Source organism: Camelina sativa, chromosome 7 (assembly GCF_030686135.1).
Source record: "Camelina sativa cultivar CO46 ecotype springtype chromosome 7, ASM3068613v1".
Classification (NCBI taxonomy): domain Eukaryota; kingdom Viridiplantae; phylum Streptophyta; class Magnoliopsida; order Brassicales; family Brassicaceae; genus Camelina; species Camelina sativa.
The window spans coordinates 31460409-31479545 of NC_141886.1; the positions used below are offsets into that span (position 1 = coordinate 31460409).

The window sequence follows — 19137 nt, forward strand, 5'->3', positions numbered from 1 at the left end:
GACAGAATTGAGACAATCCAATATTGGTGAATGGGTGATAATTCTCGCTCGTCACTAAATCTTCCACATTCAGCAATGCAAGTTCCATTAAGCATTCATCAAAATTAGTAAATTACAACAAGTACTCCACTTTTAGATTTACTTACTCTGAGGAGTAAAGCAATACAACCCTCAAAATTGTTTCAAGATGCGGTCTATTTCCATTTCACATCTAGCCTTGATGCCTGAAACTGCTCCACCGCTGCTCAGTGTCTGTTGTACTGAGTAGAATTCTATAGTTAAACAGATAATCATGTTGATCCGACTCCCAATGATTGCCCACTATACAAGAAACACTTGGTCTTCATGAGTCTATCATTTCAGATATACATATTATGTGCTTCACGAACCATCCAATTAATTGTCCATTACCAGCGTTTCTTGTACCACAAAGCATTGCCGCTGAATCGATAACACCACAGCAGTGTGATAGACCTGTTTACAAAATCCAGTTAAGCATGATAAGCTTTTCATCTTATCCAAGCCATGAGATCAGCTTCCAATTTTGCTACAACTCTTGCACAGACTAATATTACTCTTCACGAGAAAAATTATACTGTAATTTATAACCAGTCACTTAGCATCAGACATTACGTATTGATGAAAAGCATCCACAAAGTTGAGGAGCTTTTGTTCCAGTAACCAGTGGTGCTTGCGAATGTTTGTTGCAGAGTCCTTTTTGACCCTGTAATACACAAACACCAAAAATCATCAACGAGTTTCAAACTGGATTTGGATATCTGAAAGAAACGAGTTTGAGAGATATCAAAGAGCTTCCACATCCACCTACGTGCTTGATAGATATTTTGCTCGCTTGACCTTCAACAAAAATGCCATCACCTGTTTTCAGTTAAATAACCAACACATAGAGGATAAACGAACTTTGTTGTTTTCAATCAGATCAACAAATCCATGTCTTCTAACATACAACTTTTCAAAATTTTGTCCAGAGACCACAAAGTAAAGCTAATTAATTTGCTATATCAACTACTGAGCACAGCAAGTAAGAAAACCATCCTAAATTACAAACATTTTACGGTTGCAACCACCGTGCGTCAACCGAAACACCAGAGAATAGGATCAATAGTATTCAAGAACATGCTCTGCATTCTTGGCCAAATCCATCTTCTTGTGCCCCCTGCTCCCCATTTCTTCCTCTCACTGTTCACTCTTAAGCAGTCAGATTTCCCCATCGCAACAACTATTTCCTAGCGCCTCCTTCAAACACAAAAAGAAAAGCATAAATATCTCAGCTTAGCATGGAAGACACTACCTCTGTTTATTTAGACTCCCTACCAACCTTTTCCGCGCTTTCCTTTTTGAATTGATTTTGCAGATTCCAGTCAGAATCTCCTCAATGTCTATAGTATCGCTGACATGCGTTTTCAACAGATTACAATTATCCAAAAGACTGAGTTGATGAACAACACTTGGGGCAAGAGAAGTATCATCTCGTACCCTTTTTCTTACATACTCCATTAGCACAAGCCCTGCGACATACCATGTTTCATAAGATCAAAGCTTCACAGAACAATCCTCTGATGTGTAAAAAGATAATAACAACTTTAATGATAGTGCTGGGACATTTTTATAAAAGTCTCGGAGATGAAGAAGAGAACCTAGAGCTCGGAGCAGCTTAAGATCAAAATTGTCAGCTAGTTCTTGGTGACCACTTATTTTGGCGCGTTGAATAGCTAGCTTCTTTAAGCTGATGAGCAGATCCTGCAAAACAAAATGTTCATCGGAAATCGATAGACATTATTACTAACACGGATCAATATGTTTGCTTGACTGAAGAAACAAGGGGCAATTCAAGAGGTTTTGCCTCAACAATACAACTGTATATACCAGCTCAGATTCTGAGAGAGAGCAGAACCAAGAGAGATCATCGGTGCTATTGGTCTTGAGGATTTGGCTTAATTCCTCCATTGCCTAAGAGAAGAAGAAGCATGTTTCCAAGATTCAGAGATCAGGTGTAAAGGCATTCACTAAGAGACCAGTTAGTTATTTCTAATGAAGAGAAGCCCAGAATCCTAAGGCTAATATACAAAATTAATGGGGAAAGTTCAAAACTTTAAGCTAACAGGAGGAGGTAAGCTACATACATTACATACATAGTTGTCTGTAATATAAAATCGACCTTAAAAGTAAGGAATTAAAGAGACTCCGGCGGCGGAGAAAGTGGCAGAGAGATATAGGCCTATCTATCCCTCACGAGCAATCTATTTGTAATTAAGGGGGAACTCCGGCGAGTAGAGCGACGACGCTGAGATAGTTGCAGAGGGAGTCAGAAACGAACAAGACTCTAGAGAAAGAGAGAGAGAGAGAGAGAGAGAGAGATCGACGAAGATAAACCCTAATTTGTTCCGTCGGGAAATTATTAGAATCGGAAAGGGGGTTTTATCAGTGTAATAATATAATTAGTTAATTGAAGAGAAGTAAGCACCGAGGATCCGTGGCGCAATGGTAGCGCGTCTGACTCCAGATCAGAAGGTTGCGTGTTCGATTCACGTCGGGTTCAATCCCCCGAAATATATCCTCTCTTTTTGTTTTTTTTTCCTCTTTTCTATAATAACCTATACATTACTACTTTAGCTCATTGTATTTAGTTTACCGATAGAGATGCTTCGCTTTGCCGTTACGACAAGTCAAACTTTCCAGCCTTCTCGCACGTGTTCTCCTTCCCCCCCCAAAACTAATTGTCGTTATATGTCAACGTATAGCCTAAAGATTTGTCTTGTTCCCTATCTGCTGCTACCCTCTTTGCACCATTGTATCATTCCGCATATTTTGCTCTTGTAATGAATTATTTTATACAAATGACATAGACAATGTTAAACTCATTGATAATTGGCTTTTGAGTTGAATCCTGAACCTATTATTTTCTTTTCTGATTCTTAATTATAACAATATGCAATATAGTATGCGGATTTAAACATGGTAACACACTTAATAATGACACCAATCTAAACTGGTATAGGTTGTAAATATTAAATTTAATATCACCAAATCCAAACATATAAACTTATGTTACATAATATCAAACTGTAAACTTGTTTTACATACAGTACAAGAAAACACGCCGTTTGCGACTCCTATAATAGTCGCTAAGTAGTCGCAAATAAGGGTTTTGCGACTTCTTAGCGATCATTTTTGGGAGTCGTTAAAAAACGGTCGCAAAATAAAACGGTCACAACATCATCTCTAATTTGCGATTGATTTCCGACTAGAAAGTATAGTCATATATAAGCGACGGTTAAGTGACTGTAGCTAGAGTTGCACATTTTCGACTGAAATGCAACCAAGTTTACTTACAGACTGTTTTGTGACCATATTTAGAGTTCTATAGCGGAACAATTTTGGAACTAATTACAAAAGTCTGAATTTAGAGTTTTTGTTTGGTCACAAACTGGTCACATGTTTGTTATTTGGTTTGGTCACAAACTGGTCACATGTTTGTTATTTGGTTAATTTCCAATTTAAAACGCTATTAATTAAAAAGAAAATGATGATTAAAAATACTAATCATAACATCATCCTAATCATACCATAATATCATCCTAAAAGAGTTTAAACACAAAAGATCATCCTAAATGAGAGGAAATACAACTCTCGTAGATCTCCAATTCATACTATTTAACAGCCAACGCCATTCCATCAGCAGAACACCTTAGAGCTTTTTGGATTTGTGTGAACTCTCTATTTCTTCATAGAGTCATATAACGCAAATGCAGAGACCAATAACAATTGCCACGCCTCAGTGAACTCAAGCTTGTCTGCCTTCTTGACAGTTGTCAAACACAAGCAAGAAGCAGTATTTTGTTAGATAACCTGAAATCAAGAAACCGAAATAACATAAACAGACAGACATATGGTCCCAGAATCACCAGCTGAGGTTTTTCTCTGCAAAGTTCACCATCAAACAACAACGTAAATAAAAAAAAACAAATACCAAACACAATCTATTAGAAGGATCAGAGGAAGAGGAACCAAGAACTTCACAAGTGATGAAGAAAACTGAGTTATATACATGTGATGTCTCCGTTTCAGTTACTCTAATCACTTGCTCCTAACACATACATAAATCAAATTCAAAATCAATCTGAGAAAAGCCATACTAAATCTCATCTTAGATCTTAATCAATAACCTAAACGAGACAGAAAAAATTAGCAGAAGATTCAAGTCATTAACCTAACCGAATATCACAAGAACAAAAGCTAGAACGAAACAAATCTGACCTGAAGAGAAGGGGAGAATCCAAATTAGAAAGACTTTTGGCTATAAACCCAGAAAGTGAACCAGCATCTGTCCCTGGGAAAAACAAACGGAAACCAAAATCAATCACAGAATGATACTGAGTGTGTTTGATTCCGATGAACAAGTAAGTTTCGGTGGTGGTATTGTGATTTCGCTTCCTCCGATTGCTACGAATGATCCGATTTTGCCTTGGGTTTGGTCTTTGGTTGCGTCTATACTGATGGGGAAATTGGCTGATAAAATCGATGCGGAGAAGAAGACAAGCTAATGAAAAATCGTGGACATAGAGAGAAGCTATCGAGGAAGAGTTTCTCTCACACACAAAAAAAAAAAGAGAAAAGAGGAGCGTAAGATAGCGAAGGGAAGTCAGAAAGAAGGAAGGAAGGTAGTCCATTGATTTTAATACAATCAACGGTGTGTATTTAATAAGAGGTGATCCTTAACTCTATGGATTAACCAATCAGAAACCAGCTTTTCTATTTACATTTTAAAATTTGTAATACTTGAAATATATATTTTTTAAATTACTAGATTAATTTTGTACTTGATGAATCGTTTTTTATTTTTGATATATTTTATGATATTGGTGTTAGATAATTTACAATTCAAAATTTAGTGTTTATGGTTAGCTTCAAACCCTATACCCTAAATCATAACCCTTATACCCTATACCCTAACATCAAAGACTCTATTGCTTTCATTCTTATTTCTATTTTGTAATAAAACAATATAAAACAATAATAGTTTCTATATTTTCATTGTTATTATAAGTAGAAAATTTAATAATTTACAATTAAGAGTTTAGTATTTGTATATATATTATAAGTAGATTTACATATACTTCAAACCTTATAAACTCTTATACCCTAAATCCCAAACCATAAACCCTAAATTCTTATTCAAAAATTCAATCAGATTAAGAAATTCATTGACTTACAAAGAAATATCGATTCCTAAAAATTAGTATCTTTGAGAAGATTGATTAGTTCATAATAAGAGTACCAATTGCGATTAAGTGAGCTAAAGTGTAGCTAAATCAGTCTTCCTAAAAACAGTTTTAAAAGTGTATCTAAATCAGGTATTAGTCGCAAATTCTTCAGATATCAGTCACAATATCGTTGCAAAACAGGTTTCTAATTGCTAGCAAAAGAGTGAAAAATTGAGATAGTCGTAATATAGTGACAAATCAGTCGCAATATGTGACCATTTTAAGACTACCATATATACGTCACAAAATAAAAATCTTGAATTCTACACATTATGAACAAAACTGTTGATATAAATCACTATAGAGAACTCATATCGGTAGTATAAAGTACATGTAATAGTAAGATTTAGTAAAACAATGTTTACTTCACTTAGTTTTGAATTTTTCTTCATTGCAACACATTCTCATATTAAAGAAGATGTACCACTTAAAGATAAATTTTGAACTTATGGATGTTTAGTTTATAGTCATGGAAATTTAATACTTTGAGAAAGTTATTATTGATAAGGTGAGCAAAACAAAGCATAAACTTCAACCTAAACATGTAAATGAATCTCAAATGTGAAATTTCAAAATAAAAAATATAGAGAGTGACTAAACAGTCTTAAAAGTGTAGCTAAATCAGGTGTTAGTCGCAAAGTCTTCAGATATCAGTCACAATATCGTTGCAATTTGTGACGTCTTTGTTACTATAGAGGGGTACAAAATGTGGACGCAAATAAGTCCTCAATAAGCGACGTTTGTGCGACTCTCTTTACCGACTATATAGTTCGTCACAAAGTAGTCGCAAAATTGTGACCACTATGAGACGAATTTATTTTCGACGCAAATTAGTCCTATTGTAGTCACTAATTTAAGACCATTTTGTGACATATATGTTTCGTCGTTAATAAACGACGTTTTTCTCTCCAATTTTTTTATAGTCGTTGATTCGTCGCAAATTAGTCTCAAAAGCGTCGCTATATTTTGCGACTGAAGTCACAAAATGTAGTCCCAAAATGCATGTTTTCTTGTAGTAGTGATAGCAAAACCTCAATTTACGATATATGCTCCAAAGTCCAAACGATTATTTACAAATGGACAATTTTTGGATTCACCCCTATGGGTGAACCTCTCTTATTCACCCCCTCTTAATTAAGGAAACAAATTTTTAATTAAAAAAACAAAATATGTATATCATTCAATTTTAAAGTTATTAATTTTAAACATTATATTATAGTTTTTAATTATAATATCTATATTCAAATTATTTTTTTTTATAAACTCAAACTGACATATAATTTTGTTTAATTGTGTAATTTAAACCCTAACCACTCTTTTATAAACCCAAATTGAAATACAATTTTGTTTGATTGTAAAATCTAAACCCTAACCACTCTTTTATAAACCCAAACCGACATTTAATTTTCTTTAATTGTAAAATCTAAACCCTAACCACTATTTTATAAACCCAAACCGACATATAAATTTGTTTGAATGTAAAATCTAAACCCTAAACCCTAACCACTCTTTTGTAAACCCAAACCGACATATAATTTCGTTTAATTATAATATCTAAACCCTAACCACTATTTTGTAAACCCAAACCGATAAATAATTTTGTTTAATTTTAAAATCTAAACCCTAATCACTCTTTTGTAAATCCAAACCGACATATAATTTTATTTAACCGTAAAATCTACACTCTAACCATTCTTTTATAAACCCAAACCGATATTATTAAAAAATCTATAGAATTTGTTTGCTTAATTTGTTTTATCTTTTCATTTTATTTTTGATATATTTTATTAATATAATATAATATAATGTTTTGTTGTATTTTGATTGGTTAGTTAAAAGAGGATGAATAAAAGAGGTTCAGATGAACCCAAAAAAATTTCTTTACAAATATGTACAATTTTTTAAAATATCTCGTAAATTTCTTTTACTATAATCGAAAATGTTCAAATCAATTTGATCCTGACTAAATCTCCGAAATATGCGGAGTGCGTGATTTATTTTACTACTTAAGACAAGCACAATAGTCTTTTTGAAAAAGGGTTAAGATATGCACAATTAGTCAGTGACCAATATGATTCAAATCGTAGTAAAACATTCAAATTTTAGTCCAACTCCATAATTTAACCACCACAAATTGTTCATGCATAGTTCAAATTGGTTAGTAAAGCTAAGAATTTTATTGAAGATACTCGGATGAGTTTGGAATATTATAATAATGTTAACAATATATACATGTCTGGGACATTGGAAATATTGATCGAAACTTGTAATGCGGTGGTAAAGTCGGCAGTCGTGCCTGCACCAGAAAACAACCTACCCCTGCACGTGTTCATAAGAATGTGATTAATATTTTATATGTATCATACCGTTGATTCTTTTTTACTTCATTTTAATTGTTTACTTTTATTCGAAACAGTACATAATTTTTCCGTTAACTTTTGGGTTGTCGCAACATATACGAGAGTATCTATTTGTTAGAGTTGAGTAATTTGTTACATATGACGTTTAAACTTTGAGTAATTATAGTCTCTGAAACATCTCAAAAGTCAAACATACATTATTTCTTTCATTTTACAAGCCAATATGCCAATGGTTAAATATAAACGTTGTTTAAAAAATAATTATAATCATTGTTAAAATAAAGGCAAATTAAACAATGCATCGAAGAAACGGAAATTTTCCAATCATGAAGTCAATGTTTCCTGACCTAGCTGTATGTGTCTGCGTGGCACCTGACAAACAGAACCCACGATGCTTCCAGTGGCATTCTCGTGGTTTTCCTCAAAACCAGTGTTCTTGTTCTAAACTCAAACTCATAAAACCCAAGCCCTTCCTCAACCATTTAGAGATAGTACTCACAAAATCGACATCTTTCGTCCAACGAACATACAATGTACCAAGAAGCCGCACTCCTCGTAGCTCTCCTCTTCCTCTCTTCGAACATCGTGTTATCAGTCCCAATCCGTGATGGTAGTGAATCTTTTAAGCTCATTCAACTCAAACCTGATATGATATATGAACTAATAACTAACTAACATTTCTCGTTTGGTGCTTTCAGGTTTATTACCAAACGGTAATTTCGAGCTGGGTCCTAAACTCTCCCAATTAAAAGGATCCATGATTAAAGAACGAACCGCCGTACCAAATTGGGACATAACCGGTTTTGTGGAGTACATCAAATCCGGACAAAAACAAGACGACATGGTCTTGGTCGTACCGCAAGGTTCATCCGCCGTTCGCTTAGGCAACGAAGCCTCAATCTCCCAGAAAATCTCCGTTATACCCGGCCGTCTGTACTCAATCACGTTCAGCGCCGCTAGAACCTGCGCTCAGGACGAGCGGCTTAACATCTCTGTCACCCATGAGTCAGGTGTGATCCCTATCCAGACGATGTATGGTAGCGATGGTTGGGACTCATACTCTTGGGCTTTTAAAGCTGGTGGACCCAAAATCGAGATCCGATTCCATAACCCTGGTGTTGAGGAGCACCCGGCTTGTGGACCGTTGATCGACGCCGTTGCTATCAAGGCTTTGTTCCCTCCCAGATTCTCCAGCAGTAAGTGAACCGGAACCGATCATGGTATTGTTTTTAGAGTAAACCGAATCCGGTTAACTAAATTAATTGTGTTTTTTTTTTGTTTGTAGACAATCTGATAAAGAATGGGAACTTCGAGGAAGGACCTTACGTGTTTCCCAAGGCGAAATGGGGAGTGCTGATCCCACCGTTCATCGAGGACGATAACAGTCCATTGCCCGGTTGGATCATCGAGTCTCTCAAGGCCGTGAAGTACGTAGACAAAGCACACTTCGCTGTCCCCGAAGGACACCGAGCCATCGAGCTTGTTGCAGGCAAAGAGAGCGCCATTTCTCAGATCGTAAGAACGTCAGTGAACAAATTCTACGCCCTCACGTTCAACGTTGGAGACGCCAGAGACGGATGCGAGGGACCAATGACAGTGGAGGCGTTAGCTGGACGGGGAAAAGCCATGGTGGATTACGCGTCTAAAGGGAAAGGTGGGTTCAAACGGGGAAGGCTTGTGTTCAAGGCTGCGTCGGCGAGGACACGTGTCACTTTCTTGAGCACGTTCTACCATATGAAAAGCGATCACTCTGGCTCGCTATGTGGTCCTGTGATCGATGACGTCAGGCTGGTGGCGGTTGGGAAACTTAGAGGGTGAAGCCGGACAAATGTCGAAGTTGGTGTCGTCAAATCGTGGTTAACTGTAATTTATGCATGTTTCGAAAGATTTTATTTTACATAATAAAAAACGTAATTTACGATCTAATCCAACATTTTTTATTATCTAAATTAATCATCGTTTGTCTAAATCAACTTTAATAGCCAAAAAAAAAAACTAAGAAATATATTATCAGGAAAATGTACTTATTAATTAAAAAATCTACTGAAAGTTAAATATTCGATTGGTTTTATAATTAAAAAATGTACTTCTTAAATTTACAAATACAGCGATCTAATATTCTAATCCAACATGTTTTATTAACTAAATTAATCGTCGTTTGAATATGGTTTATTGTCTAACTCAACGTTAATAGCCAATAAAAATTTAAGAAATATATTATCAGATCCCCATATACATATTCCGTAACTCCATAAGAAAAATGATACTTCTTAATTAAAAAATCAACTGAAGTAAAATATTCCATTTTCGATAATGGGTCAAGAAGTAGGACGATCCAGGCCCAGAAGCAGGCCCATGCGAAAAATCGAAGGGGGGTGTCTTGTCTTTGTTTAATCAATATCTATCATTTCCGTTCGCAGCAGAAGTAGTCGGAGACTGAGAGAATCATCTGAGATCGGAAACGATATACCTAGCTTTCATTATGTGGAGGAGAATCCTTTCATCGCATCTTAAATCCATCGCCGCCGTTGGCTCCTGCGCGGCTCCTTCGTGCAGACACGCCGTGGCCGAGTCCACTCACCTCTCTCTCTCGACTCGTGCCTCCTCCATTCCCGCCTATTCCTCGATTTTATCTCGTCAAATCGGCTCCGCTGCTGGTAATTTATGGATCTCTATTTTCATCTGGTGATTTATCGTGTGCTTGTCTTTGATCTATAACGGATTTGACTTTCTTTTTTTTTAGATTGTTGAAACCAGATTCTGTAATTTGTGTTTCGGTTTCTGCAAGATAGATTTTTAAAAATGACGAGCTGGTTAATTTGTGTTGTTTGATTACAGCGGATAGTGCTGTGAAGAAGCGTGTTGAAGATGTGATGCCTATTGCAACTGGGCACGAGAAAGAGGAACTAGAAGCCGAATTGGAGGTACACAGATGAATGATATAGTTAAAGAGGAACTTAAACACTGATGATTTTGAGTTCTTGCGTTTTTAGTCAGATGATTTTTAGAGATTTTAGCTAACCAACATCCTTCTGTAGCTTTAGAGCTTGTGGTTCAAGATATATAATATGTAGGAGTGTGTGTATTCAGTGATTACCTTTTGGATCTATCATCAGATCATATATACTGTAGTCATTATCAAAGATAGGATGAGTGTATTGATTTTGATTCTGATTGCCAATATTTTACCTTTCACAGGGAAGGAAGCTGGACGATATAGACTTTCCCGAAGGGCCTTTTGGAACAAAGGTGTGTTACTGTTAGTGTTATTATAAAAAGATTGATAGACTATATATAATCTCTTGATGCGAAGCTCTCGAATCTTGTCTGGTTGTTATGTTTTCTGCTCTTCAGGAAGCTCCTGCTGTTGTCAAATCCTACTACGACATGAGAATAGTTGGTTGCCCTGGAGGTGAAGGAGGTGGGTCTTTTATTTTTGCTTTCAAATGTTGTGCATTTTTAGATATAAGGATTGTAGTATGAGGTTTGATTCATTTTGTAACTTCAGAGGATGAGCATGATGTTGTCTGGTTCTGGCTGGAGAAAGGCAAGCATTTTGAATGCCCTGTGTGTACACAGTATTTTAAGGTTAGCCATCAAGCATAGTGTAGGTTGTTATATCCATCATAAGTACTCTGGTGTTAGATTAACTGATTAATGCAATATGGTTTTGAATATAGCTTGAAGTGGTCGGCCCTGGAGGACCTCCTGACGGACATGGCGATGACCATCACTGATCCAAAGGAAACAATCTAGTGTAATAAGAAAGAGTTGTGGCTTCTGAATAACGTGAAGCCTCGTTTTGTTTTAATCTCATTCCCCCTGCTTGCTCTACTAATTGCTTCAGCGATTGTTTTAAACAGACGAAAATAGATGCAATCTTCAGGCGCTTGTCGGCTTTGTGTGTTTTTTTTTTTGCCAAATAATTGAGAGATGCTACTACTACTACAATCATTCTTTCTTCTTATGCTCTTCAACGATTTGTGTTTATATGTGATTTTCAAAATATAGTGTTAATGGTGACAAATAAGTAAGGGTAATAGTAATACTTGGTTTGCTGTGACAGTGCGGTGAAATTAAAAAAAGTAAGCTTAAATGTAACAGTTAATAAATCTAAAACTTTTAAGAAACCATTTCTTACAAACTAGATAAATATTTCTAAACATATACAAATATCACTTTTTGATTATTTTTGTGTGAATTGAAGAAATAAATCCATATATGATATTTCATATTAAATTTTCCTTTTTTTTAATTTTCCTTTTGAAATATACTACTTTCGATGAGAAAAGAAAGAAAGGAAATAACAAATTAGTACTCCCTATTATATAAGGCAAGGAAGATTAATGTAATTAAGGGTCCAAGATTTTAGAAAATATACGGTCCAGATTTGAGGAGTGAGAGGAACACCGTACACCGCGCGTATCATAGAGACGCCATCTGCGAACTATACTGTATCGGGAATTTTAACAAGAGGTTCCAATGTTCTTGCTTCTTATTATTTCCCCAGAGTCAGTCAGTTTCGTCCGATAAAAATCAAAATCTAAAAAGAGAAGAAGGCGAAGAAGCAAGATACGAACAACATCTGGAAAGATCTCAATTCCGGAACTAATGTCTCTGACATGCGTAAATATGTCGGAGGATGTCTGGTTGACTTGCCTCACTCACGCATTATCCACCGAGACCGAAGAAATCATGGGTCTCCTTCTCGGCGACATCGAGGTGAGGCTTCTCCCACACTCTTATTTGTCTTGGATTCGATAAATTGCTTCAGATTCTAGGTTTTAATTGTCTCAATTCACTCCCAAAGTTTGGATCTTTTGCCTCTGTTTTTTTTTGATAAGAAGGCTTCAATATTGTAATTAATTCCCATTAGAATCAAATCAGTCACTTGAGTTTCAAATCTTGTTTCTTGTTTGTATGTGTTCTGATTCTTCATTGTGGTATTATTTTTTTTGCAAATTTGATTAGTACTCCAAAAACGGAAGTGCCACAGCTCTGATCTGGGGAGCATCTCCTCAGTCACGGTCTGATCGGCAGAAAGATCGAGTCGAAACCAATCCTGAACAGTTGGCTGCTGCTTCATCTCAGGCTGATATATCCTTTTCCTAAAACTTTCCTTCTCACATTGCTCAGGCTGATTGTGTAGAGATATTGGTTTGGTTAAAAAAACAAGTTTCATATATTCATTTTCCTTAACTAACTTGGACACAGAATGACCATATCAACAGGCAGAACTACTCGGGTGATTGGATGGTACCACTCCCATCCTCATATTACCGTCCTTCCTTCCCATGTCGGTATGTTTTGATCTTACTCCTTACTTTACCTAGTCAAATGATTCCAGCTTTTGTTACCTTACTACTACTGAATGTTATTATTATGTTTTTTTTTAGCTAAGTTAGGGTTGACTAGTTAGTAGGATATGGTTTTATCTTGTTCCTCATGATCTATATATGTCATGTCTTTTTTGATGCAGATGTTCGGACACAAGCTATGTATCAGCTTTTAGATTCTGGGTTTATTGGCCTCATATTTTCCTGTTTTAGTGAAGATGCTAACAAGGTTGGTACGAGTGGATTAGGAGAAAGTTGAAATAGTTTCAAGAATACTACTTCCTTCCTTCTTCTCAAATGTTTGGACTCATTGCTAAATTGGCTTAGTTGTGATGTCTCCAGGTTGGTAGAATCCAAGTTATCGCTTTCCAATCCTCTGATGGAAAGCCTAATACTACTCCTAAATCAATGAGCCTGGTACTTGCTAATAAAGATTCTGTCATCAATTTAGAATCGTCATTAAGTTCTTCAGACTCTATATTTCCGAGATCCTCTTCTGGTCAGGGAGACATTCCTGAGCAAGACACAAGTGATACAGCTACAACTTCCGGATCCAAGGTCTCTTTTGCCTAAAAGCTGTAGAAATTCACTCGAGCTTAATGGAAACTTGTCAAATTGTAATTTGTGCCTAGTAGTGTAACTCATCTTCCAAATTCCTTGAGACAATCATATGGGCTGATATGTTGTATATATACGAAATGATGTTTGAGCTTTGTATGTGTGGTGCAGGGTGGAAGAAGAGTTTCAGATTTTGGGGCTTTCTTTGTTAACAATGGTGCTGAGGCCAACATCACCAGAAGAGATGGAACAAGTGGAAATCTCAGCAGCTCAGCTATAGAAATTGACCCAATGGACATGTCTGAAAGTATGCAAGAGGCAATGCTCCGTTCTAATTTAGAAACCAGGTATATATTTCTCAACATGCACTTTTTGGGCTTTATGAACACTGACTGCTCCGTTTTATTTATGTAATTACTTAACATGCACTATTGGGATTCTCACGTGCAGTGGTGTGGGAAATGTTAGAAAAGAAGTCCCACTTCATGTTTTGCCGACTTCATCGCTTCTTCAACTAAATTCACCTCTAGCTTCTTTTAAGGATCTGCAAAGAGTACTCTACGAGGAGGAACGAGCTGCATACCACCAATCCGTGCAGCAAAGCATAAGGTTTTTGATTCACTCTTTTTTTTATAAATCTTATTTCATACCTAATAATAATAGAGATTTAAAGTGCAAAAGCTGCTTGTGTTTCTTCTCTAGAGACGGGAGAGTTCATCCTCTTGCTTTCATCCACAACACATCGACATATCAGGCTTCCATGTGCAAACTGATCGAATACTGGTTAGTGAAGCGTGTTATAACATTTGTTATGTGGTTTTTGTCGTTTGTTACATGGGTGGTTCTAATATGCTATTGCAGTTTGAGTCCCGCCATCAGTGCACTTCAAGGTAGGCTGAGGGAGAACAAGATCCGGGTATGTTTTCTCCTTATAATAAGCTCTGTCTCTCTCTTATGGTTTTTATGTTTATGTTGGGTTTGGAAACCTGTTGTGCGTTGTGCAGTTAGCAATGCTGATGGAGGAAGCTGAGGTTCTGGAAGCACAGAAACTAAAAGAAGCAGAGACGAGCGGGGGACCATCTCATCATCTGGGTCATGGTTCTGGCAGCCGAAGCAGAAGAGGATCGTAGAAAGATGTGCGACTTCTTCCTCTTTGTGTATGTTTCTATTTAGACATACATTTGGTTTCTCACAACTGTATCATATGCAGACATGTGTTTGTAGTTTCCCCATCTGTAGCATTATTATTGGTTTTTGTTCTCTCATGGAAGATTAACTCTCTTTTTTTTCCAAGAGAATGATGTAATATATGTATTCATATATATATATATTGAATATGATGAGATGGGAAAGAATTAGTGAAACCTTAATCGCACATTCATCATTATGAAGATTGATTGTAAACATCCTAAGTTACAGAAGCTTTTTTTCTCAGAAAAGAAAGAGAGAGAAAAACAAAATGAGTTGTTGTTCTAAGTCTTGGAATCTCTAAGTTAGTGAAGCAGAGAAGCCTAGTCTCCTTTGGTGGATAAGAAGGGCATAGATCTGCAACATCTGATGATCTTCCTGAGGTCGCTTCGCATAGAGAGAAACGCAGAAAGGGATGCAAGAAAGAGCGTCGGGTAGACACGAACAGAGTTTCTCTGTGCGGTAATCCAATCATGAGCAGAGTCCAAGAGAAGAATGTCTCTGACAAGACCCCAGTATATCAAAAGCGTTCCGAGGAAGCTAATCCTTGTGGGTTTGAAGAGGTTCAGTAAAGCACCAAGCAGACATAAACAACTCCCAGCAAAGACCTGATCAAGCAGATATGAATATGATGACAGGGTTGGGAGTAATGAAAGGCGTTGTTATATATATATATATAGCAAAGTGAAATAAGGGAAGAAGCAAAAAACCTCGAGATGATGAATATCAGTTGAAAAGGAGGAAGAGGAGGATGGATAAATGTGGTCGAAACCGTAAGAGGTGAACAAGTTGTGATAGTTGGAGGAGCCAGCAGCAAGGAGATACTTGGCAAAGGCAGCAGGAAAAAGGAAGGTCTTGACAACATATGAAGGAACCAATTCACTCGCAATCAACTCAGAGGATATAACCTCTAATGGTGTTTCGCACCTCTTGTTCCTACACGCTACTCTGCAACACACACACACACACACACACAATAATCACATGTACCAAGGACTAATATTGGGTCTAAGACATACAGTAGTTATTCAAATCCTTAATGAAATCAAATGCTGCTGCTGCTATTATATATACGAGAATTCTAATAAAAATCCAATTTCGCACACGCAAGTTTAGAGACCCTAATTCCCAAAGCCGTTTTGATTGATTCAAAACCGCGAGGAAAAGACAAAATCACGTTTTGATAAGACAAAAAAATGGCGAGGAAAAGTTGATTGATAGAGAAACCTGAAAAGAGGAATCTGGAAGACGATGAGGAACGAGAACAGAGAAGACGCGACAACGGAGACTTTCGATGCCCATTTCTTCCATTCAGCCATTTTCTTTTTCTCGACGGAAGAATTGATACGAATGACACCACCCAAAATTTTCAAAAGGTTTCGTTGCAGAGGGAAAAAACCAAAAAATACCAAATTTTTTGAGAGAGAACTGTGGTAATATTATCCCCCACCCACGTTTTTCCCTTTTTTTTGGTCAACACGAAAGTAAATGTTTTTATTTTTATTTTTAAAGGAAATATTTGTTTTTCTTTTTTTTGAGGAAATTTTGGTTTGAATTATAAAATACTGAAGAAGAAGTAGTGATGGTAAATTGGAAACCAAGAGACCAAGAACACAATACGAAATGCAAAGCCAAAACCTTCACTTTTCTGCAACAAGATGAGTAGCAAGCAGCAACATTCTCACATTTTTTTTTTGCAGAATTTGTGGACGATTTCTATCTTTTTAGTTGTGCACGGTTTTACTTGTATATCGTGAATAGCCCAGCAAGTTACAGAAACTACAGAGCATTGATGCCTTTTGCTCATTGGAATTTCACCAGTCTATTTTGCCCTTATTGCTAACTGATGTTGTCCACCAGAGACAAAGTAACTTTGTAAGATCAAATATAAATTGTTACATGAGTTTGAGTATGAGGTTCCATGTTCCTGTCTTACAATTATACAAGGCTAAGTAAAAGGCTTACATTCTTCTCTATCACTGACCCAGACCGAGCCTTCTCTTTTATCAATCAATCTGTCAACTCCTCCATTTGGCCCTGTTTTCCCAATCACAATCCCAACATTTAGAAACACTTTATCCAAACGATTGCTACACACAATAACCGTTGTTAAATTTTGGTAATAAATTCAGACTGCATCTTATTAACAAAAAACAACCTTTGGCATATATTCTACGAAAAACATCAAATGTCAGACCAGACAAAACAATACTTTCACAGTTTATGCAATGGTTCCCCGTTATGTAATTTTCAAGCTTCTACTTGCATCACTACTCAGATTTTCAGTTATAAGTTATCTTTAGCAGCATTCTTTGTCTTTCTACGAAACCTACTCTGGAAGGCTGTAGTCAAGGTTCTATTCTACATCTCTGCAAATTTGGACAAGGCGCTTCGCATAAACTCTTGAATTCCTCATTTATGAAACACGGAAGTTTATGTGCTTAGATCATTCTAGTTCTAGAGAGGGAATAACGAAAAGACTGACCCGAGCAATGTACGGTTCCGCATCAGTTCGTTTGAGGAAATGCATAGAATGACGGGCAAAGTTTGTTGTTTTGTCACTCAGCACGATTCCTTCATCAATATCATCCAGAATCCTGACCTTGATGTAAGGATCTTTTGGAGGCACCATATCCTTCAAGAAACAGTCCCATCAAATCCAATTTAACTCATGTTTATGATATAATCCGAAAGCCAGGGTGGTGGAAAACGAGAACTTACGACATTCAACTCGATTCCTACTTTTCCCATGTATGATTTTAGAGCAACGGAATGGTTCTTAAAGTACTCCTTCTCCAGTGAAGTGAGCTTCTCTTGGATTTCAGAGGGAAGGTCGAGAAGTTCAAGGCCTACTCTCCATGCCAAATCACGCACAATTTCAGCTCGGTTGTACCTACATAGCGACACCAGTTGCAGCTATATTTATATATAAAAAAAACTAACAAATGTGTGCTGAGATTATTTGGAGTGATTGATAGAGAAGGTGGGTTATCTCACACATAAGCCATGAGGCAGCGCTTGTTCCGCATCAAGGAAAGGTGATGAATGAGTGCTCCATAGTGGTCAGCGTTTCTATTGTTCTGTACATCCAAACCTTCTTGCTGAATTTTCCTGTAAGTGGAAACGTCCAACTTCAATGATTTACTGAAGGATGGGCAAAATGCAACCCTAGTGTGTAAAATTTGTGAAGAAAAAGGAAAAAGACCTAATCAAGGACTGGAGAAGATGGTCATTCTGGTCACATTCTTCAATAGTCTCGTCAAAAAGCTTGCTCTGTTAGAAGAGAAATACAAGAGATCAAAGAAGTGATTTATAATAATAATATAAACTAAGCCGACCAAGCAGGGACGAGTCTACGGGGCAAGAGTGAAACTGATGATCACACACAAGCAGCAACATGAAAACATTCGTCTAGATTAGAATCATGTCTATAACAGGTCAAGTTCCAAGTCTAGCCTAATAATATATTCCATTATACATTCTTAGCAGAACTTTTTCAGACCTTAATCGCTTAGCGAGTCAAGGCAATAAAAAAGGGCTTCACCCACCAACCAGTCAAAGTTAAGAGAAGTAGAATACAGAGGTTGAGGACATACGTTAAAAGGTTTGAGCTGGCCTTTCTCTCCGGAGGCAAAATCTTTCAACAGTTGATACCCTTTTCTCCCATACATGGTTGGCTCCTTCACTTTGCTATCGTTCAATTTGTGAAATCAGACATCTACAGATATAGAGCAGTTCATCAAACATCTGGCATGCCGTGCCGCCCCCAAAAATAAATGAAATAAAATAAAAACTTCTAAATTTCGAATTTGGGAAATTATACATCTACGCGAATAATACAAATTCTTTTTCTCTGGAGAAGTAAGGCTTATATAATAAATGTGAATCGAACCTAAGTCGGGTTTGTGGATGAAGTAAAAGCGTTCCAGATAGATAGAGGGAACAAAACCGTAGATCTAAATCAAACGTTACTCACTAGGAAAAAATAGGGTTTGGATCTGCACGGAAACAGTGTCAGTTATCGCGGCGGCGATCGAATCCAGCCAAAATCTAACTCAGTTCTGGCGGCGGCGGCGGCGGCAACACTCAAAACACTAATTTTAAGGCTTCTTCTTTTTGGGCGGGAATCAAAAAGCTTTCGAGATTTAGCGCGAGAGCAATGGAGGAATCCATGTGCTGTGCAGTGCAGTGCGCTAGAGCCTTCGTTGTTTTTTTTTTTTTTTTTTTTTTTTTTTTTCCGTCTCGTCCACTCACTTATACCTTTTTAACCAGTAAACAACACTTTTTGTTGTTTGGATTTTACGTTCTAACGCAGTTAAATTGGTGAAAATATTATAATCTTAGTGTATATGTTTTAATTTTGTTACTCTTTCAAGTTTCAACATTTGGAGGTTATATATGTATTTTATT

General features: G+C 36.7%; 7 protein-coding genes, 1 long non-coding RNA gene and 1 other non-coding gene across 15 annotated transcripts; 4 read left to right on the forward strand and 5 right to left on the reverse strand.

Moving 5' to 3' along the window:
- Nucleotides 1–68: 68 nt before the first annotated feature.
- LOC104703419 (uncharacterized) lies at nucleotides 69–969 on the reverse strand. The gene is made up of 4 exons (XM_010419431.3): nucleotides 830–969; nucleotides 634–724; nucleotides 412–474; nucleotides 69–321 (listed from the first exon to the last, which is right to left on the reverse strand). The coding sequence occupies exons 1-4, from the start codon at nucleotides 874–876 to the stop codon at nucleotides 172–174; spliced, it is 351 nt and encodes a 116-aa protein (XP_010417733.2). The 5' UTR covers nucleotides 877–969; the 3' UTR covers nucleotides 69–171.
- On the reverse strand, nucleotides 913–2549 carry LOC104703418 (uncharacterized). Of its 2 annotated transcripts, none has more exons than XM_010419430.3 (5): nucleotides 2180–2549; nucleotides 1888–1971; nucleotides 1659–1761; nucleotides 1340–1529; nucleotides 913–1257 (listed from the first exon to the last, which is right to left on the reverse strand). In XM_010419430.3, exons 2-5 carry the CDS (start codon nucleotides 1966–1968, stop codon nucleotides 1248–1250), a joined length of 384 nt encoding a protein of 127 aa, XP_010417732.1. In that variant the 5' UTR covers nucleotides 1969–1971; nucleotides 2180–2549; the 3' UTR covers nucleotides 913–1247. The 2 variants fall into 2 exon arrangements, with proteins under 2 accessions (XP_010417732.1, XP_087312758.1); XM_087456632.1 differs by having other exon boundaries at nucleotides 2145–2390.
- Nucleotides 2489–2560, forward strand: TRNAW-CCA (transfer RNA tryptophan (anticodon CCA)). The gene has a single exon. It is a non-coding gene; the product is annotated as a tRNA-Trp (tRNA).
- Nucleotides 2561–3529: 969 nt separating this feature from the next.
- On the reverse strand, nucleotides 3530–4596 carry LOC147941913 (uncharacterized). The gene is made up of 2 exons (XR_015560798.1): nucleotides 4279–4596; nucleotides 3530–3870 (listed from the first exon to the last, which is right to left on the reverse strand). It is a non-coding gene; the product is annotated as an uncharacterized LOC147941913 (long non-coding RNA).
- A 3433-nt stretch (nucleotides 4597–8029) lies between these two features.
- On the forward strand, nucleotides 8030–9571 carry LOC104703420 (protein DUF642 L-GALACTONO-1,4-LACTONE-RESPONSIVE GENE 1-like). The gene is made up of 3 exons (XM_010419432.2): nucleotides 8030–8255; nucleotides 8344–8841; nucleotides 8931–9571. The coding sequence occupies exons 1-3, from the start codon at nucleotides 8177–8179 to the stop codon at nucleotides 9461–9463; spliced, it is 1110 nt and encodes a 369-aa protein (XP_010417734.1). The 5' UTR covers nucleotides 8030–8176; the 3' UTR covers nucleotides 9464–9571.
- A 452-nt stretch (nucleotides 9572–10023) lies between these two features.
- Nucleotides 10024–11672, forward strand: LOC104703422 (cytochrome c oxidase subunit 5b-2, mitochondrial). Its single transcript, XM_010419433.3, has 6 exons — nucleotides 10024–10302; nucleotides 10484–10569; nucleotides 10844–10894; nucleotides 11000–11066; nucleotides 11154–11233; nucleotides 11326–11672. The coding sequence occupies exons 1-6, from the start codon at nucleotides 10128–10130 to the stop codon at nucleotides 11380–11382; spliced, it is 516 nt and encodes a 171-aa protein (XP_010417735.2). The 5' UTR covers nucleotides 10024–10127; the 3' UTR covers nucleotides 11383–11672.
- Nucleotides 11673–12121: 449 nt separating this feature from the next.
- LOC104703423 (uncharacterized) lies at nucleotides 12122–14903 on the forward strand. 4 transcript variants are annotated; one of them, XM_010419435.3, is made up of 11 exons: nucleotides 12125–12367; nucleotides 12617–12742; nucleotides 12858–12945; nucleotides 13125–13210; nucleotides 13324–13398; nucleotides 13486–13539; nucleotides 13711–13886; nucleotides 13990–14148; nucleotides 14242–14322; nucleotides 14401–14455; nucleotides 14544–14903. In XM_010419435.3, exons 1-11 carry the CDS (start codon nucleotides 12257–12259, stop codon nucleotides 14667–14669), a joined length of 1137 nt encoding a protein of 378 aa, XP_010417737.1. In that variant the 5' UTR covers nucleotides 12125–12256; the 3' UTR covers nucleotides 14670–14903. The 4 variants fall into 4 exon arrangements, with proteins under 4 accessions (XP_087313639.1, XP_010417737.1, XP_010417736.1 ...); XM_010419434.3 differs by having other exon boundaries at nucleotides 12126–12367; nucleotides 13324–13539; XM_087457514.1 differs by lacking the exons at nucleotides 12125–12367; nucleotides 12617–12742; nucleotides 12858–12945 and having other exon boundaries at nucleotides 13486–13598.
- On the reverse strand, nucleotides 14895–16191 carry LOC104703424 (uncharacterized). The gene is made up of 3 exons (XM_010419436.2): nucleotides 15955–16191; nucleotides 15438–15675; nucleotides 14895–15335 (listed from the first exon to the last, which is right to left on the reverse strand). Exons 1-3 carry the CDS (start codon nucleotides 16044–16046, stop codon nucleotides 15051–15053), a joined length of 615 nt encoding a protein of 204 aa, XP_010417738.1. The 5' UTR covers nucleotides 16047–16191; the 3' UTR covers nucleotides 14895–15050.
- Nucleotides 16192–16571: 380 nt separating this feature from the next.
- On the reverse strand, nucleotides 16572–19092 carry LOC104703425 (uncharacterized). Of its 3 annotated transcripts, none has more exons than XM_010419438.2 (7): nucleotides 18704–19092; nucleotides 18324–18445; nucleotides 17933–18000; nucleotides 17725–17838; nucleotides 17449–17620; nucleotides 17213–17362; nucleotides 16572–16764 (listed from the first exon to the last, which is right to left on the reverse strand). In XM_010419438.2, the coding sequence occupies exons 2-7, from the start codon at nucleotides 18396–18398 to the stop codon at nucleotides 16738–16740; spliced, it is 606 nt and encodes a 201-aa protein (XP_010417740.1). In that variant the 5' UTR covers nucleotides 18399–18445; nucleotides 18704–19092; the 3' UTR covers nucleotides 16572–16737. The 3 variants fall into 3 exon arrangements, with proteins under 3 accessions (XP_010417740.1, XP_087313641.1, XP_019083572.1); XM_087457515.1 differs by having other exon boundaries at nucleotides 18620–18985; XM_019228027.2 differs by lacking the exon at nucleotides 16572–16764 and having other exon boundaries at nucleotides 17045–17362; nucleotides 18704–18985.
- Nucleotides 19093–19137: the final 45 nt, after the last annotated feature.